Source organism: Macaca mulatta, chromosome 1, assembly GCF_049350105.2.
Source record: "Macaca mulatta isolate MMU2019108-1 chromosome 1, T2T-MMU8v2.0, whole genome shotgun sequence".
Lineage (NCBI taxonomy): Eukaryota > Metazoa > Chordata > Mammalia > Primates > Cercopithecidae > Macaca > Macaca mulatta.
Window position 1 is genome coordinate 154,741,812 of NC_133406.1, and position 25,745 is coordinate 154,767,556.

The following is a 25,745-nucleotide window of genomic DNA, read 5'->3' on the forward strand; positions in this document are numbered from 1 at the left end:
ATAACATCGCACCTAGAGGAACTAGAAAAACAGGAGCAAAACAACCCAAAAGCTGAAATAACCAAAATCAGAGCTGAACTGAACAAAATGGAGATGAGAATAAAGCATACAAAAGATCAACAAAACCAAAACTTCATTTATTGAAAAACATACAAAAGATCAACAAAACCAAAACTTCATTTATTGAAAGAATAAATAAGATTTACAGACCACTAGCTAGACTAATAAAGAAAAACAGGGAGATGATCCAAATAAACACATTCAGAAATGACAAAGGGGATGTTACCATCAATACCACAGAAATACAAAAAACCTCAGAGACTGTTACGAACACCTCTCTGCACACGAACCAGAAAACCTAGAAGAAATTCATAAATTCCTGGAAACATACATAAATTCCTGGAAACAGACTGAACCAGGAAGAAACTGAAACCCCGAACAGACCAATAATGAGTTCTGAAATTGAATCAGTAATTTAGAAACCTACCAACCAGAAAAAGCCTAGGATCAGATTGACAGCGTTATTCTACCAGAGATATAAAGAAGAGCTGGTACCAATCCTACTGAAACCATTCCAAAAAATTGAGTAGTAGGAATTCCTCCCTTATTCATTATATGAGGCCAGCATCATTCTGCTGTACAACAAAAAGAGAAGACTTCAGGTCAATATCCCTGTTGAACATAGATGCAAAAATCTGTAACAAAATACTAGCAAACTGAATTTAACAGCACATCAAATAGCTTATCCATCACGATCAAGTAGGCTTTATTCCTGGGATGCAAGATTGGTTCAACATATGCAAATTAACAAATGTGATTCATCACATAAATAGAACTAAAAACAAAAAACATGCAATCATCTCAATAGGTGCAGAAAAAGCTTTCAGTAAAATTCAACATGCCTTCATGTTAACCCTCAACAAACTTGACATTGAAAGTACATACCTCAAAATAATAACTGTCATCTATGACAAAGCTACAGCCAATGTTATACCTAATAGGCAAAAGCTGGAAACATTCCCCTTGAGAGATGGAACTCTCACCACTCCTACTTAATATAGTACTGGAACTCTCAGTCAGAGCAATCAGACAAGAGAAAGAAATAAAAGGCATCCAAATAGGAGAAGAGGAAGTCAAACTCTTTGCAGATTATATGATTCTACACCTAGAAAACCCCATAGTCTCTGCTCAAAGGCTTCTAGATCTGATAAACAACTTCAGCAAAGTTTCAGAATACAAAATCAATGTACAAAAATTAATAGCATTTCTATACACCAATAACATCCCATCTGAGAAACAAATCAAGAATTTAATGCCACTCATAATAGCCACAAAAAGAATAAAATACCTAGGAATATTTGGGAGGCCAAGGCAGGTGGATCACAAGGTTGAGAGATCAAGACCATCCTGGCCAACATGGTGAAACCCCTTCTCTACTAAAAATACAAAAATTAGCTGAGTGTGATGGTGCACATCTGTAGTCCTAGCTACTCAGGAGGCTGAGGCAGGAGAATCGCTTGAACCCAGCGGATGGAGGTTGCAGTGAGCCATGATCGCACCACTGCACTCCAGCCTGGTGACAGAGTGAGACTTTGTCTCAAAAAAAACAAAACAAAACAAAACAAAACCTAGGAGTGCAGTAACCAGGAAGGTGAAAGATCTCTACAATTAGAATTACAAGAAACTGCTGAAAGAAATCAGAGACAACACAACAAATGTAAAAACATTCTATGCTCATGGATAGGAAGAATCAATATTGTTTAAATGGCCATACTTCTCAAAAGCAATTTAAAGACTCAATGCCAGTCCTATCAGATTACCAAGAACATTTTTCACAGCATTAGCAAAAGCCATTCTGAAATTCTTATGGAACCAAAAAAGAGCCCAAATAGCCAAAGCAATCCTAAGCAAAAAGAATAAGGCTGGAGGCATCCTACTACCTGACTTCAAACTATACTACAAGTAACTAAAACAGCATTGTGCTGGTACAAAAACAGTTACACAGACCAATGAAACAGATTAGAGAACCCAGAAATAAAGCCACACAACTACAACTATCTGATCTTTGACAAAGCTGATAATAACAAGCAATGGGGAAAGTTTACCCTATTCAGTAGATGGTGCTGGGATAACTGGCTAGGCGTATGCAGAAGATTGAAACTGGACCCCTACCTTTTACCATATGCAGAAATCAATTTAAGATGGATTAAATACTGAAATGTAAAACCCAAAACTATAAAAACCTTAGAAGAGAACCTAGGGAATAGTATTCTGGACATCAGCCCTTGCAAAGACTTCATGACAAAGATTCCAAAAGCAATTGCATCAAAAACAAAACTTGACAGGTGAACCTAATTAAACTAAAGAGTTTCTGCACAGCAAAAGAAACTGTCAAAAGAGTAAACAGGCAACCTAAGGACAGGAGAAAATATTTGCAAATTATGCATCCAACAAAGGTCTAATATCCAGAATCTGTAAAGAACTTAAATCAATAAGCAAAAAATGAACAACCCCATTAAAAATGGGTAAAGGACTTGAACATACACTTCTCAAAAGAGACATACATGTGGCCATCAAGTATATGAAAAAATGCTCAATGTCACTAATCATTAGGGAAATGCAAATCAAAACCACAATGAGATACCATCTTATACCAGTCAGAATGGCTGTTATTAAAAAGTCAAAAAATAACAGATGCTGGTGAAGTTTCAGAGAAAAGCGAACACTTATACACAGCTAGTGGGAATGTAAATTAGCTCAGCTACTGTGGAAAATAGTCTGGAGATTTCTCAAAGAACTTAAAAAGAACTACCATTCGACCCAGCAATCCCATTACTGCGTATATACCCAAAGGAATATAAACTGTTCTACCATAAAGATGCATGCACATTTATCTTCAGAGCAGCGCCATTCACAATAGCAAAGACGTGGAATCAACCTAGATCTCCATCAACAGTGGACTGGCTTAAAAAAAAATGTGGTATGTATACATCATGGAATCCTATGCAGCCACAGAAAAAGAACAAGATCATGTCCTTAACAGCAACATGGATGCAGCTAGAGGCCATTATCCTAAGCAAATTAATGTGGGAACAGAAAACCAAATACCACATGTTCTCCATAAGTTGGAGCTAAACCTTGAATACACATGGACACAAAGAAGGGAGCAATTAACATCAGGGCCTGCTTGAGAGTGAAGGGTGGGAGGAGGGTGAGGATTGAAAAACTGCTTATCGGGTATTGTGCTGATTACCTAGGTAACAAAATTATCTGTATACCAAATCCATGTAACACATAATTTACCCACATAACAAACCTGCAAATGTGCCCCTTGAACCTAAAATAAAAGTTAGACAGAAAAAAAAAAACCATAATAACTGTGGTTACTGTGGCATGCATCTGTACTTCCAGTAACTCGAGAGGCTGAGGTGAGTGAATTGCTTGTTCCTAGGAGTTCAAGTCCCGCCTGGGCATCATAGCAAGACAGTGTCTCTAAATACATAAATAAAAGTGATATACAAAAATAGGTTCCATTCTTTTTCACCAGCAACGAGCAGTTAGATATTTTAAAATGCAATTTCCAACACAATTAGCCACAAAATTAAGTATCTAGCAATACATCTAAACAAAATATTTATAAAAATGGTGTGGAAAATTTTTACAATTAAAGAAATTATAATCATTTATTAAAGAACTAAATAAATTGACAGGTATTTTATATTCACGATAGGAAAACTCAATATTATAAAATTATCAATCTTCTAAATTAGTCAATACATTTAATACAATTTCAGTCAAAATCCTGATGGGATTTTTAATAAAACTTGATTGATAAAAAGTGATTTTAAGATTTGTGTGGAAAACCAAAGGGCCAACATTAAGACAACTTTAAAGGATAAGTTGTGCAGAGGTGGGATGGTTGTGGGGGAGGTGGAAGAGAGAACTTGACCTATCTAATATAACTTATTATTGAAGCTAGAGTAATTAAATTAGTGTCATACTCATTCACAAATAAACAAACAGACCAATGGAAACTGAAGATAACATAGAATCAGATATATTTTGAAACTTGATTTTTGACAAATTGATTATGCACTGCAGATCTATAAGGAAATGAACTATTTAATAAATGTTACTAGTACAATTGGTTATCCAAATGGAAAAAAAAAATACTCTCCCTCACACAAATGCGCATGTGCACGAACACACACAAACACATATCCTGCAAAATTAAATTCCAATTTGATTAAAGGCTTAACTGTTAAAATCAAAATCTTAAAACTCTTGGGAGAACATTTAAGATAATATTTTATGACCTTATAAGGAAAGGGCAAGCAGTAAAGAGTTCTTAAGACAAAACACTAAAAGAAACAAAGAAAATATTAATAACTTTGACTGCATTAAAATTGCAAACTTCTGTTAGCCCAAAGTCATAATAAACAAGGTGAGAAAATAAGATACAGGCTGGGAGAAGAGATTTGTGATATATAGAATGAAAAAATACAAGTATGTATAAACACATATACATGTAACTCAATAAGGACAGCCTTAATGGGCACAAGATAGGAACCAGAAATTCACATATAGATATAGATGTCCGATAACTTTACGAGTAGCTATTCATTTTTCCATAATAACCAATAACATAAATTGAAATGGTAATATCATTCTGCACCCATTTTAAGTCTCATACAATCAAGCATTACAGGAAAGATGGAGTAAGTGGAACTTTTAAACATTGCCTTTGAGGATGTAAATTGGCAAAATCACTTTGGAGAACAGTTTGGCAAATATCTGGTATGCTTGAAGATGCATATATCCTAAAACCCAGCAGTTCAATTTCCAGGGTACGTACCCTATAAAAACTCTTGACATGAGCACATAGAGACATGTACAGGGTGTTTATTCCAGCATTGTCTGTAATAGCAAAAGAAAACCACCAAAACTTTAGCCAATGGGGAAAAATACTTAAGTTGTGGTTTGATAATAACATGGAATCCTGTAGCAGTTTTTTTTTTTTTAAGTAAATGAATTAAAGACACAGTAATTTCAAAACAAAAATGTGTTAAAAAGAAGTTTCAGGAGAACACATAAAGTATGATACTGCTTTTTTTAAATTTTTAAAGATGTAAAATAACTACATATTGTTTGGGGATACAAATGGAGTAAAATTATTAAGAAATGTATGGGAACAATAAAATTCAAGACAATGGCTGCACCTGAGTAGGGAAAAAGGGTGATGAGTTTGGAAATTATGTGTTTAATGTGGGGCTTCAATTATATGTGTGTGTGTATATATATGTAGATATATATATGTAGATATATATATATACACACACACACATATACATACACATATATTGGTTCTATCTCTTAAAGTAGGTGGTAGGTAAATGGGCTTTCATTGTACCCTTTAGCATCTTTATGTGTACTTAAATATTGTGTAAGACACTTCTAATAAACAGCAGAGGTTAATAACTACTAACATATTTTGAGCTCTTCATTATAAGTCTAGTTTTTCTAAACTTTCTAAACTTTACATGCATTCTCTCATTTGCTCTTAGTCTTTGAAGAGATTCTTTTATACCTCTTTAATAGGAATCTGAGGCCTTTAGAAATTAAATAATCTACCTATGGCCATATAGGTGTTAGGTGCCAGAGCCAGAATATGAAATGGGAGCAGTCTGACTTTTAAAAGCTCATATCTTTAATCTCTGTGAAGATTAATCAGCCTCTTTTTGAAAGGCCTCATTAACTTCAAAGAATTCTTCATGCTAGTGCAACTACCATTTCTACCTCTGGATGCAGCTATAACTACAGCAATAGAGCACAACAGCTTTGGCCTTTAAATTCAGTGATTTTCTGAAGCTAGAAGAGCATTTGCTCATGAGCACAGGGTATGAGTCATTTCCTTAGGTATCTGTTTATTCGTTCAACAAATATTTATCTAGAGCCTACATAGCACAGTGGTAAACCACAAGTTATTTCTTGTCTACATCATTTTTGCAGTTTGCCAAGCTTTTGGGACACAAATTTGAGATTTCCATTTTCATTTCCAGCGAAGGCAGGGAATATTGTGATTAATTATTAGCCATTTTAGAACTTGCGACCTAGCTTACTGTGGAACTCACTTAAGCCTAACCATTGTTTACCTGAAAATTCACATGGTACCCCACCTTCACTAAAAAAAAAAAAAAAAAAAAAAAAAAAAAAAAAAAAGGTATCTTGAAAAATTTTAATCTACTTCTAGCTAAACAAAGGACAAATGGAAATGAAAATATTATTTTTAAGTTTTATGTGATTACCTCCTTTTTCTCTCTGTATTTCCTTTTTTTTTCCCCACAGATCGAAGAATATCTCTTTAACTCGTTCTACTCCAGTGAGATTTTGAGATGTTCCTTGACCACGTATTAGATGCCTTGAAATTTTCCTTGACCATGTACTACATGTATTTTATACTCTGTACTTCCTTTTGTATGTGTGTGGAGACTTCATTGGATAGGCAGGAGTTCTGTACTTTCCACAAGATGCTGAGCTCCCAGTAGCTGATAGCAATGCTGAAATTGATGCATTGGAGTTTATACTTGTTTATTTTTGTTAAACATTTTTTACAACCTGTGACGTAGAAGGCATGGGTTAACTTTAATTACATTCTCTGTAATTAAAATGGGTATACTGAATCTAAGTAAGGTTTCACCTAGAATAATGAACAGTGTAATTACGACTGTCTTGGCCAGTTTGTGCATGTGAACTTTATAGCTAATAACAGCTGTGCCTCTAAGTCATTGTGACCTCTTTTTAAATGATGCAAACCTAATAATGTGAAAAGTAGCTCTCATTTTTACTTCTTGTCCAATCCAATCCAGTGATTATCTGATAGAAGTATTCAAATACTCCATCTCATCTTTTCTTTAATCATTTATTTCCTTTTTTATATTGAATATTTTAGGGACCTGAAGGAATTGTGGGAATTCCAGGGCAAAGAGGTCGTCTAGGAAAAAAGGTAATTTTTTACATTTTCTTATGCAGGTTTTCTTTCTTCTGATGTATCCAGAGCTCCATAGACTGCTGTAATGTTTTTATTTGGACTAGATAGTAAAGTGGTAAATAATTATACATGTTGCTTTAAAAGATACATTTATATAAATTAATATTTAATTTCAGTTAGGAGTACTTATTATCTTGATTATTTGAAGGCAAATTTTCCGTTTTGTAGTTTGTAGAAAATCTTGGCTTTTCTTTCTTTCTCTTGTTTTCCAGAAATTCTTTTAGTAGACCATGGGCAAGAAGAAAGATAAAAGGAAAATACTATACCATTTGTGCTATTCAATAATAATTTTAGTAAAGTATTTGAGGGAAAAGAATGTAACTATAATTATTTGTTGTTAATGTGTTTTTCTAAGTTGATTTTATTTTTTCCAAATATTAAGAACTTCAAATCAAGAATATTTTTATTTGCTTACTTTATTTTTTACTAATAATTGGTTGTATTTATAAAATTTTAATGCATTATAATGAAAATTTGTATTTATATAAATATAGACTCAATAGTCTATTCAAATATTGATGAAACATAAAAATGGTTTTCCCGTTGGACTATGACAGTTTTGAATTATTTATTGTAATTAACTTCAAGTCACACATATTTTGATTTTCAGAATCCAATTCTAGCATTTCTGCTGATATACACCTAGTCAGTCTTTCTCAGAATTTTTAGACAGTAGATAGGGATAATAAATAATGAAGAGAAACTAATGAGGTAATGTTTAATTGCCATTCTTATCTATTAAAATAATTTCAATATTGAAGTTTTTTTCATCATATAGAGTGTTATGTCTAAAATCAACATTAATAGTGAGAGAGTGCAAGTCTTTGTATAACAACAACCTGCACCACTGGAAAAATAAAATAAAGCCTCTTAACTGTTATAAATCCCAAAAATTTCCTATCCAACTGCGTTCACAGTAGTTTTTCTTTGTGTCTTCTTGCTTATTAGTAATAGAACAGGTTGGTTCTCACTTAAGAAATGAAAAATAACACAGTGTTGTTTAAGAGCAGCTGTATTTTGGTGCTAAAGAAAGGTCAGTTTGTCGGCGGGGTGTGGTGGCTCACACCTGTAATCCCAGCACTTTGGGAAGCCAAGGTGGAAGGATCACTTGAGGTCAGGAGATCGAAACCAGCCTGGCCAACATGGTGAAACCCTGTCTCTACTAAAAATACAGAAAAATTAGCCAGGCGTGGTGGCGGGCGCCTGTAATCCCAGCTACTTGGGAGGCTGAGGCAGGAGAGTTGCTTGAACTTGGGGGGCAGAGGTTGCAGTGAGCCGAGATCACACCACTGCACTCCAGCCTAGGTGATAGAGTGAGACTGAGTCTCAAAAAAAAAACAACAAAAAAAAAGAAAGGTCAGTTTGTCTAATAGAAAGCAGAAGATAGTTAGTTTTCAGAAAGATGTAAAATGATGTAAAAATGTTACAGATTTTTCAAGGTGCACTCCAGGCCAATGAGTGATGATCCTGAATGTACAGAACTGCACACTGGAGCTCTTTTTGTATTGAACAGACCTTTTTGCATTGAAATTCTCTATAGAAACAGACTTTTCAAAGACCTTATTATTTCTTATAGTAACAATACATACATGCATATTTACATACATATATAGCAAAATTCAAAAGTTAAAAAAAATGGTTATTTGGAATTCAGCATGAGCACCAGATACCCCCTGCTTGTTTGTTCAAAAATTTTTTTTATCTTTTTCCAAAATTACTTTTATTTTTTAAAATAACTTATGTGGTGATGGCATGTTATTATTGTTAGTGGTGGTCTGTAATACTGTTAACTAAATATTCCTCAGGAGCTATTCAGGAATATGATATAGTTAATTAATCTAAGTATAAATTTTTTTCTTATGTTTCTCTCTTAATAATGTCTTCCACAGGGTGATAAAGGACAAATAGGACCCACAGGAGAAGTTGGAAGCAGAGGTTCTCCTGGAAAAATTGGGAAAAGTGGTCCTAAGGGTGCCAGAGGAACTAGAGGTGCTGTGGTCAGTATTTGATTTGCTTCCAGAAGTGAGTCACTGTGGATGGGAAAGAAATGTATCCATGCCCTTAAAGTTTCATCCCTTGATTAGCTTTACAGAGAAGGCAATAGTCCCATTGAAAATAATCTACCTCCATGGGATATGGAGAATTGTAAGCATTCCACAGTACTTAAATGGCTTAGTGGTTTCTGGACATGAAAAAGGAAAGAGAAAAAAAAAATGAAAATGGAAATAAAATATGAAATGCGGTTTTAAAAAATAAGATTATAACTCCTAACCAAAGTAGGAAATTTTATATGGCCAGCACTTAAAATTGGGATTTAGTATCTGTATAAAACTATGCTGTCATGGTTGACAAATTGCTTTGAAAATCAGGTTTACTTGAAATGGATTTTCTTTCTCTGGTTGGAAACAAATCTGCTTTATCTGGATATTATTTTTCTAACCAATTGTGATAAATCTATCATCTAATTTTATCTTCAATCTTTCTCAGGAACTTTGCATGATGTTAGGAACAAGTATAGCATGATACTTATGAACTCATATATTAGCTGAATTATATTGCAAATATATTTAGACCTGTTCTGAAAGTCACAGCATGAAAGAGATGCAAAATATTTAAAAGATTATCTAATTGAGTCTTCTGTTTCATAAGCTTTTTTACAAAATGCATGTGTATTTCCATTTAGTGTAGTCTCCATTTAAATGTCACAAGTACTAGACTTCACTAAGGCTTTTTAGAGATCATTGCATAATCCATTTGTTGTCTGAGGAAAGTTTGCCTCAGGCTCATTTTCGGTATTCCATTCCTTACTGTGATCTAGGCCTTTCTTACTTTCTTTTATTTAAATTACTAGCATTTCTCTCTCTTTGACCTGTGTACAAAAACATTTTATAATGTTATTAATTTTTAAATTTGACATGTTCCCAACCTACCTTCCCAAGAGGTTTCACCAAATTTACACTCCCACCATCAACATTTCATATCACTTCTTTTGATGTTTGCCAATCTGATAAGTGAGAATGTGTATTGCATTTTTTCTTTCTATTTACACTTTCCCAGTTGCACTTTTTTCTTTATGGAAGTTGCCTGTTCATGTATACTGCACATTGAATTGTTGCCTTTTTCTTATTGATTTGCAATCACTCCTTATATACTTAAAAAATTAATACATTTTTGTTAAATATGTTACAAAATATATTACAAATGTTTTCCTTTCTGTAATTTATCTTTTAATTTTGTATATCCTTTGCTGTATAGATCATTTTAATTTTTATATGGTCAAACTTGTCGGTCTTTTCCCTTGTAGTTTCTGTGTTTTATTTTACTAGAAATGCCTTCCCTACCTAAAGGATCTAAGAATATTCTTCCATATTCTTCTAATACTTTTATAACTTTATTTTTACCCTTAACTCTTTAAGACATATGGAGGTTTTTATGGATTTTTGTGGGGTTTTTTTCATGTAAGGTGTATAAGACTAATTTTATTTTTTCCAAACTTACAGACAGTTGTTCCACTTCCATTTATTGAGTGGTCAGCCTGTTTTCTGCTTTTTTGAAATGCTACTCTTACCATAAACTGAATTCTCAAATATTCATTGGTCTGTTCTTATTCTACTTTATTCTCTGAATCTAGTAGTCTATTTCTGGGTCAATACCACGCCATTTTACTTACTGTACTATTGTGATACTTTCTGTTAGGGCAAATACTTCATAATTCATTTTACAAGAATGTTTGGTTCTTGCTATGATCTCCTCTGTCTTTTTTCTGTTTTGTTTTGTTTTGATCTCCTCTTTCATGTGAACTTTCAATTTCTTCAATGCTGAATCCTTCTATAAACACCTTATGTCTTTTTATTTACTCATATCTGCTTACATATTCATCAATAAAATATTTCCCTTATCTCTGTTCTTTAATCTTTCTTATTAAGTTTATTCTTAGTATTTTTGTTTTTTGTTTTGTTTTTGTTTTGCTTTGCTTTTGAGTGTTAATATAATCCTTTTTCTGTTACATCAACTTAGTGGTGCTGTTGGTGCCATTATATTTTGATCTTATATCCACTTTAGCGAATGTAGATGATTCTCATAGGGATTCTTTAGGTAAATAACATTGCCTCCCCTTATTTGCTTGTCTGAATTGCTACATTGATTAGAACTTCTACTATAGCAGTGAATAGAAGTCATGATGAAGAAAACCTTGTCTTTTGGGCCTGTCTTTAGTGAAAATGCTTCTAATGCTTATAATGTCAAGTATTGTTTACAGTTGTTTTTTAGATATACCATTTATTTGTTTAAAGAAATTTCTTTTCGTTCTTAAATGAGAGTTTTGACCAAGAGTAGATGTTGAATTTTATCAAATCCTTTTACAGTATTTGTTTAGATAATCCCATGCTTTCTCTCCTTTATTTGTAAATATAATAAAATTCATTAGTAGATTTCCAAAAGTTGAATCACCCATGAGTTCCTAGGATAAATCTGAAGTATAATTATATTATTATTTTAATGCAAATGGATTTCATTTTTTAACATTTTATTTAAGAGTTTTATTTTAGCTTATTGAATTTAGTTTACCTTAAAAGTTTTACATTTGTATTTGTAAGCAAAGTAGGCCTATTTATTCATTCCATCGTTCTTCATTCCATCTTTTTTTTAATGTTTACTATCACTAATTGGATTTAGGTATAAGTGTTAAACAAGTCATATAAAATGGGTTGGTAAATTTTTCGTATTTTTCTGTGCTCTGTAACAGTATGGGACATAGATATTGTGTCTGTTCTTCAAAGGTTTTATGAAACTTGCTATTAAAACAATCTGAGCCAATTGTTATTTTATTAGCAGTAGATCTTTGGCTTTCTTTTCAAATTTTGTATCTTCTGGAATAAATTTTTGAAATTTTTCTTAAAAATTATTTATTTCATCTAGATTTTCATCTTTAGTAAGTGAAACTTGAAATTACTGTTTTCTTATAATTAAATGTTTTTCCTGTGGTTATGTCCTTCTTGTTTCTAATGTTGTTTTATCGTGTCTGCTCTTTACTGTGATCAGATTTGCCAAATGTTTTGCTATTTTTTTTTTTTTCTTTTTTTTTTTTTTGAGACGGAGTCTCACGCTGTTGCCCAGGCTGGAGTGCAGTGGCGCGATCTCGGCTCACTGCAAGCTCCGCCTCCCGGGTTCCCGCCATTCTCCTGCCTCAGCCTCCTGAGTAGCTGGGACTACAGGCGCCCGCCACCGCGCCCGGCTAATTTTTGTATTTTTAGTAGAGACGGTGTTTCACTGTGGTCTCGATCTCCTGACCTTGTGATCCGCCCGCCTCGGCCTCCCAAAGTGCTGGGATTACAGGCTTGAGCCACCGCGCCCGGCCATGTTTTGCTATTTTATTAGTCAGTTCAAAGTGTCTACTTGGTTTTTCACTCAACTTTTTAAAATGGTTTTCTGATTCGCTAATTTATGCTTTAATATTAATCTCTTCTTGAATTAAATGTCTGGCCCATTTATGTAATTTATTTAATAAATACATTATGAAGCTACCTGTTTCCTTTTGAGTGCCACTTTGGCCATATTCCCATATTTTTATGTTTGTGTTTTTACCATCATTTACTTATGGATAGCTTGCAATTTCAGATTTTATTTTCTTCTAAATAAGAGTTATCTTAAAGGATCTTTCTTTTTAAGTAGATTTTTAATTTTTATTGCTCATTTTTAATTACATTGCATTATAGCCAGAGGATGTGACCTATATGATTTCTGCTTTGAGGAAATTTACTAAAATCTTCTTTGAGGCCTAATATACTCAAGTTTTGTCAAAAGATTATGCATTCCTTTTTCTCTCTTCTTTTCTTTCTTTCTTTTTGTTTTTTGGGGCTAATAAACAGTACTAAGTATTTCTGTTAAATCAAGTTGTTAGCTAAGCTACTTAAATCCTTATAGCTTTCTTACTGCTTTTCTTCCTTGCTATTTGAGTCAATGATTTCTCAAAACAGAGTTTGAGGTCTGCTTATCATGTTTTCTACCCGCTTATTTTTGGAAGGTTACATATTTTGCATACATATTTTAGGTACATAAAGGTTCATTTTTTCTTTTATGAATTGCACATTTTATTTCTTATTATATTGGCTTTAGAGTCACTTGGAATCAGCAGCAGTCTTTAGCATTGCCTGCTTTTTGCGCAACAGTTTCCACACTCATTCACTTATCTTCTAGGCAAATGCTACCATCAGTTACCCAGCACAAGTAGAATAGGAATACCTGACTCCTTTCCCCAGTTAGTCACCTGAACCCATCTTGCCCCTTCAATGTCTTGATTTCGGCATTTGAAATTTCCTTGAGACTATTTGGACATCTGCAACAATTTTTTTCTTTGCATATTTTCAGTCCTAATTTTCTGTCTCAGATTACAAAATTTTGGTCCACTGATGATGTTTACTTATTTTCCAGTATTGTTATTACAAATAAATACCTTTATTTTCTCTCTCTCTTTTTTGTTGAATGGGACTATTGAAACAAGCATATGTCATTCAGCCATTTTGAGCTAATGAATAGTGAGTAGTTACATTCTATTCTAGATTATTCACCTAGTTAATGGCTGAATTCTTATTAATGTTTTAAAATTAATTTTGTGCAGTTCCTTTTTTAGACTGAAACTTGTTCTTAACTGAATGAGTCTAAATTTACTGATCAATGGTTAATAGTTGCAATGTGAACTTTTTTAGAGCTGGGACTTTAAAGAAATCATCAAATACAGTGAAGCAGTACGATTAAATGGGAAATACTATATATGCAGAATCAAGAGACTTAGTTCTAGTATGATATTTGGCAAGTCACATACCTATTCTGTGCCTTAATTTTCTCATCTTCTATTTGTTTTGAGAGTCAAATAGGAGAGTCAATATGGAATCTTTTTGATAATATGAAATATAGGACTTCTTCTGGTTTTTTGTTTTTGTTTGTTTTTTTTTTTTTACTTTTTCAGTTGAGCAATCTATTCAGTAGGCTAAGGGCATTTGCTGATTAGTCTTTATAGATGGTTTCACCATCTACAAAAATATTGATAAATAGAGTAACTATTACATGTACGTTGTCAACCATTTCTCTTTTAATAACTTTGACCAGGACTAAAACCATATTCATCAAAGCATCTGAAACTAAAAATGAGTATGGAGTTCTGGATCCTGTAGTGACAATGTCAAAAACTCTCAAGTTGCACTCTCTAATATTCAGTGACCACATCTGGCACAAACTTTGACAGATGTAAACCACATTTCCAATAATTCGTTAGGGACCAGCAGGATTCTGACAACTGAAAGTATTTTTAAATATGATTAAGGATGTTTATATCAGAAGTAAACCAAAAAGACATTTGTTACAGAACTTTTTGTGTTTCAGAAAAAAGAATAGACAAAAGTTGGGGTGTTATTTTTGGCTTTCCTACTTCAAACTAGGTAAATTTCAACCGTGAAAAATCTAAAGGTAACAATTTAAATAATAGGAGTACAAGTCTAATGATTTAGACAATTCTCTACTTTCGCTCTCTCACTAATATTTACTTTGTTTTTTAGGGACATTTAGGATTGATGGGACCTGATGGAGAACCAGGAATTCCAGGGTATAGGGTAAGTATTTATAACTGAAAAAATATATTCACATGAAAACATTTTTATTAAAGATGATATCCCAAATATGCAAATTACTATGAAATCTGTCTGATAAACCTTTCTAACATATTTAGGCCTCATCCTCCCAGACAGTGAATCCTGTTTTTCATTTCAGAATAATACAATATCTAATACCTAGATAGAGCATGTATAAATGTCTACTTGTCCTTTTGTAGGGCCATCAGGGTCAACCAGGACTCTCTGGATTGCCAGGACCTAAAGGAGAAAAGGTTTGTGTGTATATTGACTTTTTAATCCTGAAGTTAAATGTTGAGTTCATGAATTATTCCTGAAAGACTGCATGGAAAAATTTTCCAGAAATAAAGGAAGCACTTTTAAAGTTGAAAATTTTACTAATTCCGGAAGAAAAAAACAAATATCAAGGAGCTAAAATTTAAATAAATTATTAAAATATCTTCCACGGGTTGTTTCAAGATTGAGCTGAAATAATATATGTGAAAATATTTGTAGAGCTTTGTAAGAGTAAAATTAATTATTTAAAGAAATTGTAAGGCTCTAGATTAAATGATTAATTTTAGTACATTTATATTAGAGTCTTTGGGGCAGGAGTCAGGATCAAGCGATCTTGACTGTTGCCCAGGTTGGATTCAAACCAATCAAGCAATCCTCTCACCCCAGGCTCCCAAGTAGCAGGTACGACAGTTGCATACCACTGCACCTGTCTCACTGATATTAAAGATTAAAATTTTTTGATGATTTAGGAATAACTACAGCAGTAATCTTAATTTATGGTATCATTGAAACCTGACACTTTTAAGAAAAGTTCTGAGCTGCTTCTTATATAATTAAAGGGGATTGATACTTCCAAGAAGAATCCTGTACAAATTACAACTCTGTATAAAATACCATATGCCTAGTTTCTTACGTCAAAGTTTTCCACTTAAAAAAGATAAAATCAAATGCATTTCCTAATATATTTAAAAGTAATAGGTTGTGTATTTTTGAAGTTTATTTTATTTATTGAGTTCTATTTATAAATCATTATTTCATTTTAGGGCTACCCAGGAGAGGATAGCACAGTCCTAGGACCACCTGGGCCTCGAGGTGAACCAGTAGGTCTTTTTCTGAAATAATTCTGGTTATTCAAGATAAAATATAATTATATAATAGATTCACAACACCAATTACGTCTCTTCAAAGAGTTTTCTTTTGTTAGTTTTATCACATGGTTTGATAGGACAGTGATATTTATGGTCACAAAATTTAAATGATATTAAAATCTTTAATATGAAAAATACAAAGGTCATATTTTAGCATAATATATAGGGTTCATATAGTGACTTCCCAAATCTAACTTTCTGCATTGAAGGCATGATAGCAACTTTTATAAAGATTATCAGAAAACATACACTCTAGACATTTTAGGGTACATATTTCTTTAATTATCACATTCAGATTTATTTCTAAATATTAAAAAAATCTTATCTGTGTACTTCTTATAACAGTTTACACACTGTTGCCAAGTGATTTCAAAACCCCTCTACTGAGTTATTAGAACCAATAACCTTTAAAGATTACTGATCTGTAGACTTCTTATTAAACATTTTAAGGACTAACTATAACCATGGTTTCTAAAAAGTAGCTAATATAGCTTTGATTATCTGAATAACTGTCTCTGTGTTCATGTTTGACTAAAACAATGTCTAAAGAACATATGTAAATTAAATGAATTAAATGAAAATTATTAGTTCATAGAAACAAATACTATATAATTGGCTATATTTTCCATTTCTCACATAGTATTATATAGAGAAAAGGAATCCTAAGGCACAAGGATCAGAATATGTAGTCACTCCTGATATTTTGACCTGACTCTTTGGAGATGGCTGAAAGTTATACTTTGTTTTAGAAATGGAAAAGAAAGATTCTAATATTTTCTAATTAAATCAAGCCATCTCATATAGAGGCAATAGGTATATAGACATCTAAAAGAATATGTAAGTTTCTTTATCAAATAATATTTTAGTCTCTCTAAACCACTAAGAGAGGGAAATATATGGAAATAATGTAAAAATCTTAAAGCAAATGGAAAAAAATTGGCAAAGGGAGTATAGTAGTGGTTGTTTTTCCCAGATTTAGATATGCCAGGATCGAAGAATGTCACCTAAAATGTAATAAATATATTAAAAGTCTAGCATAGCAATAGTAGTTTTATCCAGTATACATGGGACAGGCATGAAACTTAAACCACAAAGATTCTAAATAATTAAAGCAGAGTCAGAGATTATAGTATTGACATTATGTCTCTTACCTTTGTCCACATAAGAATAAGTTAAAATTTATCAATTAGTGCTCTATAATAAATCCTACGTTTTTCCAATTAATTTCAATTTAAGTTTTTGTTCAGATGGTAGGTCCTAGTGGGTGCTGATATTTCATTTTATAGTAGATAATTTGATGATTTATTATGTTAAAGATTTTCTATTAGAAATGTTCAGGAAAAGTAAGTCTGAGTTTATTAGATAATTTTTGGCTTAAGTATTAAAATTAATAAGTGTATTTTTTAGGTTAAATTAAAAATTTTGCAGATTAAACAATAGACTTTTATTCTGAGACTGTGTCTCCCTCTGTTGCCCAGGCTGGAGTGCTGGTTCACTGCAGCCTCGAACACCTGGGCTAAGTGATCCTCCTACCTCCCAAGTAGCTGGGACTGCAGGCTCATGCCACCAGGGCCAGCTAATTTTTATTTATTATTTTTTAGGTTTTTTTAGAGACAGAGTCTCACTCTGTTGCCTAGGCTGGTCTCAAACCCTTGAGCTCAAGCAATTCTCCTACCTCAGCCTCCCAAAGTGCTGGGATTACAGGCATGAGCTAACACACGCAGCTAACAGTAGACTTTTTCATGAAGAATGGTAAAGTAGGATTTACTTTATAAATACCTTTTAAAAGATCACTCAAACATAATCTTTTGTAATTAATAGCATTATGTACTGAACTGTCCTGCTTAAATCTTTTTCAGTCATTTTAAAATTTAGTAAAAACGTAAGTTATTCCAGCATCATTTATAACATACTGTACTAATTGAAACGTTTTGTTGTTTTGTTGTTGCTGTTGCTGTTGTTGTTGTTGTTGTTGTTGTTGTTTGAGACAGAGTCTCACTCTGTTGCCCAGGCTGGAGAACAGTGGTGCAAACATGACTCACGGCAACCTCGACCTCCTGGGCTCAAGTGATACCTCTGCTTCAGCCTCCCCAGTAGCTGGGACTATAGTCATATACCACCATGCCTGGCTAATTTTCAAATTATTTGTAGAGACAGGGTCTCACTTTATTGCCCAGGCTGGTCTCAAACTCCTGGGCTCCAGGGATCCTCCTGCCTCAGCCTCCAAAAGTGCTGGGACTATAGCTGTGAGCCACCACACTTGGTGAAAATATTCATATTTTTAATTGGGCTGCATTTTTCAATATTTTTCCTAGTAGATTTATTATGAGATTTTTCTTTATGTAATTCAATGGTTGGTGTATTTTTATGTTGTTCTTGGTATCATTGAAATTCAATATTTTGAAATTATTTAATGGAACTAAACAAATCATATATTTGGTTTTTTATTTTTGACAAAAGAATAAACCACATTAATCTTATCACCTGCATTCACATATACTTTGATCCAGCTGTAAAACTGTTTTGTGTGTGGTCTCTGTAGGGTCCAGTGGGGGAACAAGGAGAGAGAGGAGAGCCTGGAGCAGAGGGATATAAGGTAATTGCAAGTTATACCCCTTACTTCTGAATTTAAATAGGGTTCTCTGTGTTTCTATTCCATTTCAAGTGAAAATAAGCATTATTGAGATAATTAGTAATGTCTTATGTTTTTAATCCTAGAAGAAACGTCTTTCTACGTTCTGTTCCTCCTTCCTAGAATCATCTTTGTCTTTTCCCACTTCTGCTTTTTCTCATCATTCAGATCTCAACTGAAATGTTACCCCTGAGAGGCCTTCTCTAACTGCCCTATCTAAAATAGATCTAGAACAATCAGTCACTCTGGACCATAATACTCAACTTCCTTCATGACATTTTGTGCTATATCATCTTGTCACCTTTTAAATATATTCGTTTCTTTGTTTATTGTTTGTCTTCCTCCACCAAAATGTAGGATCCATGAGAATAAAATCTTGTCTCTCGTTTTCATCATTATACCCCCAGTTTCTAGAACACAAAGTTCCTGGTATATAGTAGGAATTCAATAAAGAAGTGTCAAATAGATGGCTAAATACCTTTATATTCTCAAGGCTTAAGTCAATTCTTATCCTCTTCCATTCCTGAGAGGGATATTATATGACCAACTTAGCTAAAATTAGACTGTGTATAGAATTATTCAGAGTCATTTTTTAGAATCACATTTGTTTTGAAGATGTTCTGTATTCCTGCCTTATATCTCTTCCCTCTCTATTTACATTGTCAATTGTTTTACAGAGTTAGAGGTTGTCTCCTGTCTCCCTGTTGTTCCTGTCTTATTCCTTTGCTCATAGCATTCTCTATTTGCCTATAATATTATGTAATCTTTGCTTATGTAAATCCTTTATAATTTCACTCAAGTTTCCTTTTTCCCTGATCCACTAACGGTAATCTTGCTCTCTCCTGTAGTCCTGTAATAGTATTATTTATTTAAGTCATTCAACACAAACATTTTACCATCTTCTGTTGCTATTTTTTTTTGCTAATTATTTTTAATGTGTAGGTGTCTTAGCTCCCCCAGTTTGCATATGTCTTCTTTCTTTCTTGTACAGTGTCTAGTTCTAATCCCTGTACATAATAAGTTTTTAATAATGAATTGATGAGTTAATTGATCTGATACATCTCTCTGTCAAGGTAATATTTCTGTGGTCATGTCTGAAATGCAGATTTATATTACCCAAACTAAATGGACAAGATGATAGATAGATAACTGTCATTAATAAGTTGATTTTTCTCAAGCCAGAGGAATCTGAAAAATTAACTTTCACTCCCTAAAACTCTCTTTGAAGCAGATGTTGAGAATAGTTCTAAATGTTTGTGAAATTGTTGCGATTACCATTTGTTTTTCTGTTTTCAAAGAAACATTTTTAGCAGGTTATATGTGTTCTGTTTCTAATTTACATAACATTTGTATCTACAAGTGTTTCCTAACCCAAGGAATTGAGTGGATTTATTTGAAATTTACTTTTCTCTGAGTTGAGAAGCCAACCCAACTGCTTCCAGCATAATTTGAGAAGCCTCTTAAAGTTCCTCAGCTTTTTCTGTGCATGACTTCTTCACACGGTCTCAAGAAAACCAGGTTCTTGCAATATCTCATTTTGGCTTCTACCAACTACAGAACATTCAGTAGCTAAATCAGTATATTTACCAGCAAATGAGCAGTTAACTATTCGCTTGAAAGGAGACAAGAATTTCCGCACTTGGCTAGCTGAAGAAAAGCCCTGCCAGCATTATTCTGGACAGTCATTCACTTTTCCCTAGGTTCACTGTCTAATCTACTTCTCCTTCCCCTTGCTTGTATACCCCTGATTAAGTTTTCAACTGTAGATGTTTTATAAACTAGTTTGATCCGTGTCTTCCTTTCTGTCTTATTTCTTCCTAAGTCCTTAGTCTTTAGGGATTGTTTTATGTATTGGTGATTCTATGCTAAACACTTAGCCATCTTGTGCCAGACAACCATGCTACTTGTACTGCTTAGCTCAGAATCATGAAATATCCAACTTTCTCCCTTGCCAAGTTTTCTCCTAGCACAAGTTTGATTTATACAGAGGAACCGTGCTTTATTTAGAATTAGGTTATCTTGTTATAGCTTCAGGTGATATTTTAAAATGTTTGCTTTTCTATATGGATATTGTCTACACTGATTTCCCTCTGCTAAACTGATGGTTAGCATTATCACCAAGCTTCTTTATTAGGATAAAATACATGTAACGTAAAATTTACCATTTTAACCATTTTAAACTTTACAACTCAGTGACATTTAGTACATTCACATTGTGTGCAGTGGAGGAAAAATATCTTTTTCTTCTATCCTTCTGAATTCTTGGCTGGGGACCCTGTGACAAAAGGCAGATTAACAAGAGAAAAGCATACAGATTAATTTCATATAAATTTTATGTAACGTGGGAGCCTTCGTAAAAAAATAAAGCTCCAAAGAAACAGTTAAACCTCAGTATTTTTATGCTAGATTTGATGAGGAAGTCTTAGAAGAATGTAATAGGCCAAAGGTATGGGCTAAGATTAGTAAACTGGGGAAAACTGAGCAAGGACTGTTCATTCAGATTATTCTCTGTGTCCCTTCATTTATGGAGATAAGGATGCTCTTTTCCTCCACGTATAGGGAGGGCACCTCTCACATGAGTGTCTTATGACCTGCATCAAAGGAAGGTAAGAAAGTCCTTTCTGCACATGCTATCCCTCAGATTCCTTCAGCTTAAAATAGTCAATATTCCAAGATGCCATATTTTGGGGTAGTATGTCTTGAACTCCATCATGTGAAACCATCACCATTGTATAGTTCCAAACATTTTCAACACTTCCAAAAGCAAGCCCCATACCCACCAAGCAGTCACCCCCTATTCCCCTGAGCCCCTGGAAACCACTTTTCTCTTTGTCTCTGGATTTGTGTATTCCGGATATTTCATTTAAATAGAATCATACAACATACAGCCTTTTGTGTCTGGCCTCTTTCACTTAGCGTAATGTTTAAAAAGTTCATCCATGTTATAAAATATATCAACATTTGATTCTCTTTATGACTAAATAATCACCTGGCTTTAAAAAAAAATTGTTTATAGTCGCAAACATCTTTGACCAAAGTCAAGGGTCCTGCTCATTATTATTAATGAATACTTACTTGTACTGACACACTTTATGTGTTATGTATTATAACATTTCTAAAAACCGTGTCTCTGGGCCAGGCACAGTGGCTCACGCCTGTAATCCCAGCACTTTGGGAGACCAAGGTGGGCAGATCATGGGGTCAGGAGATCGAGACCATCCTGGCCAACATGGTGAAACCTCATCTCTACTAAAATACAAAAAATTAGCTGGGTGTGGTGGCACGCACCTGTAGTCTCAGCTACTTGGGAGGCTGAGGAGGGAGAATCACTTGAACCTGGGAGGCAGAGTTGCAATAAGCCAATATTGTGCCACCGCACTCCAGCCTGGCAACAGAGCAAGACTCCATCTAACAAAAAACAACAGCAGCAGCAAAAAAAAAAAAAAAAATTTCTCTCATCATTAAGCTTGTATTTGAGTGTCTGCCATGGGCCAGGAGACGAGCTAGGGGCCATGGATATTACATTGGACATCCCAGACACAATCTCTGTCCCCATGGACATCATATACATAAAAACATGGGGAATAAGAACATTTAATCAGTATAAAAATAAACTTAGTGAATTTTAGCTATAAAATATGTACAGTTATTTCATGTTATTTCATAAAAGGAAAAACAATTATAGCTGTCATCCTGCAAACTAAAACTATACATCACATAGATCAAGATAAATTTATTTGAGGCTTGAGAGCCAGAGGACATGGAGGGAATAAACTTATTATCCTGGCAACAGCCACTTTTTAAAGGTATAAATGGAAACATTTTACTTAAAGGTATAAATGGAAACATAAATATCCAAGATTAACTCAAGCTAAACTTAGGAGAGATGAAGTCCCAGAAATACTTTGAATAAATTATATTGCATCTCAAAATTCTTTTTGCGGGGGAAGTGGGAGCAGGTTGGCAATAGTCAGAGAATTTTTACACACAATAAAATAACTAAATCCCAACTTGGTCTTTACTCCTTAGCATCAGACATACATATCTAAATAGCTATTAGACATCATCACAGGCACCTCAAACTCAGTAAGTGCCAAACCATTGTACCTCATCCTTTCCAAATTTGATCTGATCTTCCTCTTGTTATGTCCTTGGTTCAGTGAATAGTATCACCAGCCATTTAGATGTCTAAGCCAGTAGATGAATCCTCTGTCTGTCTCTCTCTCTCTCTCCCTCCCTCCCTCTCCCTGTCTCTTTCTCTCTCTTTCTCCCTCTCTCTGTCTGTCTGTCTCTCTCTCAATCTCTCTCTCTCTCTCTCTCACTCACTCTATCTCTATGAATCTCTTTTTCTTCCCCATACCCCTACTTATCTCTCACAGTCAGCCACTTCTTTTGGTTCTTAAATGTTTCTGGGATCTAGCTACTTTGTCCTACTTTAGTTGAGGCTCTTATCATTTTTCGCCAAAATTATTTCAATAGCTTCCCAACTAGACTCCCTGTCTCCAGTCATAGCCCTCTCAGGTCCATTTTCTGTCTAACATGTTCTGTCAGATGCATCCCTTTATTTGCCATGCTATTCCTTGCCAGAATGTCCTCACTTTACTGCCCGGAACACTCATTCTTCAAGATTGAACTTACCATTTCCCTTATAAAATGTTTCGTAAGTTCCTTTGGCCATTCAACTCATCCCACCACTAATATTATCTGACAAATTCATCACTTTCCATAACCTCTCCTGCATAATTTTGTAATAACATTTTCTATGGCATATTGAATTTTTACAATTACAAAAAAATGGTCACAGTCAATTTTTGGAGTGATAGAATGGACCAAAGTAGTTTTAATGAAACTCTTAGAATGCGGGTTTGTCTTGGTGAGATTTACATTCATACTTTACAAAGCTAGGAGAGGCAGTTGGCTATTCTATGATCATTCTGAAAATATTTCTGTAAAACTACATACAGGGATGGTGGAAAAGCCATAATTTGGCATGATAGTTTCGAGTTTTGTAGTTTGCTCATATTCTCACTCTCACTTCAGCTCCAGCTTTTCACCAGCCACTTCTTTCCTGAATCCTGTTTGATAAGTGACCTTCAAGTAGTCATATTTACTTATACCACACTCCCCCTTGATTGGCCAGATTCTGTTCATTGCTGGCTGTGCTCATGTTTTGCTAAGGGTCATGTGTGATTGTGGTTTCTACTTTAGTGTGGCCATGTGCTATATAGAAGCTTTCCAGACTAGCCTTTCTCTCTTGCCACTGTTCACTTCCTTAAACAGGTTTCATTTCCTTTATGAGGAAGTTGACACTTAAACCAAAAACATTTGCCTCAGAATGCAAACAAAGAAGCCTTCAATTAACTTTTCTGTAAGAATAAATATTGTTAACCTATGTATGCAATCTCATCTTCTAGCCCAGGAGATGGGACTGATAACTCTTTTCCTAAGGCATTCTTTCTGTAATATACAGAAAATAGGAAGAAAGAAATCTGATTGAGTAGAACAGTAGGAGAAGGGATAAAAGAGATTACATGCAGAATTCTTCCTGCATAACTGTCATCTGACACGCTTCTGGGTTGTTGCTAGTTTCTGTTTACACACTTGAAAAGGGAAATGTGGTAGGCCAGCATTCCTTCTTAGGAGAACTAAGGTGATGATGGATTGCTGAATGTCAGTCATGTGGTGTTTCTTGGTATTATAGTAATACCTCCCAGTGACTGCTCCCAGTCTTCAGCCCAGTAAATCTGCCGTCCAAATAACTGTGAATTTAGTTGGTAAAAATGGACACCATAGTACACTTTCAGAGGAGGAAGAGGTTGAAAAAGAAATGTATTCTCAAACTCTGTTCCTTTGGTTATTGACTATATTAGTTTCCTGAGGCTGCTATAACAAATTACCACAAAATGGGTGGCTTACAACAATAGGTATGTAATTTTCTCAGTTCTAGAGACCAGAAATCCAAACTCAAGGGATCAACAGGGCCACATTCCCTCTAGAGGCTCTAGGGCCACACTCCTGCCTCCTCCAGTTTCTGGTGGCTGTCAGCATTCCTAGGACTGCCTCTCCCCAGTCTCTGCCTGTGTCTTCACCTGGCCTTCTCCTCTGTTGTCTGTTTCAGTGTCCCTCTGTGTCACTTATGCTCTTTAGCGGATTTAGGGCCCACATGGATAATCCAGGATAATCTTATCTTGAGATCCTTAACTTAATGACATCTGCAAAGACCCTCTCTCCAAACAAGATCACATTCACAGGTTCTGGGGACTAGGACATAGACACACATTTGGGAGGCCACCATTCAAGCTGCTACGTTAATTCACAAGAAAGAAAGAGAGAAAGAAAGAGAGAGAGAGAGAGAGAGAGAGGGAGGGAGGGAAAGAGAACCCTAAGTTGTTCTCAGTCACCATAATATCCAACAGCTATTATGTTCTTTTCTATTTCTAAGAAGAATCATAATGTCTATGACATTTAAGTTGAGCTTTGCAACACTTTGCTACCATTTTAAGTGAGAGTATCCTATTCTCTTAAGTCACATGTCTCTACTTACTCTAATAATGTAATCTTTTCTATTTGTAGGGCCATGTGGGCGTACCAGGACTAAGAGGTGCCACTGGACAACAAGGACCCCCAGTATGTTTTGAAAGCATTGTTTCTAAAAATTAACATTAATATAACTTATTTGGTCTCTGCTTCATATGTGATTTTTATTTTGGTTTCTACTAAAGGGCGAGCCAGGTGACCAGGGTGAACAAGGACTAAAAGGAGAGAGAGGATGTGAAGTAAGTTGAAATTATTTAAGATAATTTGAGATTTATTGTTAGCAATTTTAGAAAGCAGGAGCACAAGGGGTTGCTATTTATTGTAAGTCAAATTATCATTTATCACTGTAGAATATGGATCACTGTGGGCCTCTAAATAGGGTGTTTTTCAATAATTGTGCTAATACAAAATTATTGATTGAATCATTTGTTTTGACTATTATCCAAATTTTTCTTTTCCAGAAGCCTATTCTAACTTTGTGAAAATTGCCTAAGTTGTCTCAAATTAATACTATGTTCTTGAGGTTTCAAACAGAAATACCAACAAACCTTAAAACTAGTATCATAAGGTAAAAAAAAAATCAGTCAAACCTATATGATTGTTGTAGAAAGCATTAAAGAGAAAATCATTAAATGGATAATTGTTAAAGCATGGTAAGGAAGACTTTGTTCAGGACTATTACAATAAGTACAGTGACCACTGCAATGGGATTTTGCAGTGGGGAAGAGAGATTGGACTCAACACCAAATATAGCATGGGCA

At 34.2% G+C, this 25,745-nt stretch overlaps 1 protein-coding gene across 5 annotated transcripts in view; it reads left to right on the forward strand.

Annotated features, from left to right (window-relative positions):
• The window catches only part of COL24A1 (collagen type XXIV alpha 1 chain), a 398,071-nt gene that overhangs the window by 287,553 nt on the left and 84,773 nt on the right, over window positions 1-25,745 (forward strand). For all 5 annotated transcript variants that reach the window (XM_077987934.1, XM_001109249.5, XM_015144267.3 and 2 more), the window contains 8 exons: window positions 6,950-7,003; window positions 8,938-9,045; window positions 14,599-14,652; window positions 14,871-14,924; window positions 15,711-15,767; window positions 18,358-18,411; window positions 25,021-25,074; window positions 25,170-25,223. In XM_077987934.1, coding sequence (XP_077844060.1) covers window positions 6,950-7,003; window positions 8,938-9,045; window positions 14,599-14,652; window positions 14,871-14,924; window positions 15,711-15,767; window positions 18,358-18,411; window positions 25,021-25,074; window positions 25,170-25,223 — 489 coding nt within the window. The remainder of the gene's footprint in view (window positions 1-6,949; window positions 7,004-8,937; window positions 9,046-14,598; window positions 14,653-14,870; window positions 14,925-15,710; window positions 15,768-18,357; window positions 18,412-25,020; window positions 25,075-25,169; window positions 25,224-25,745) is intronic.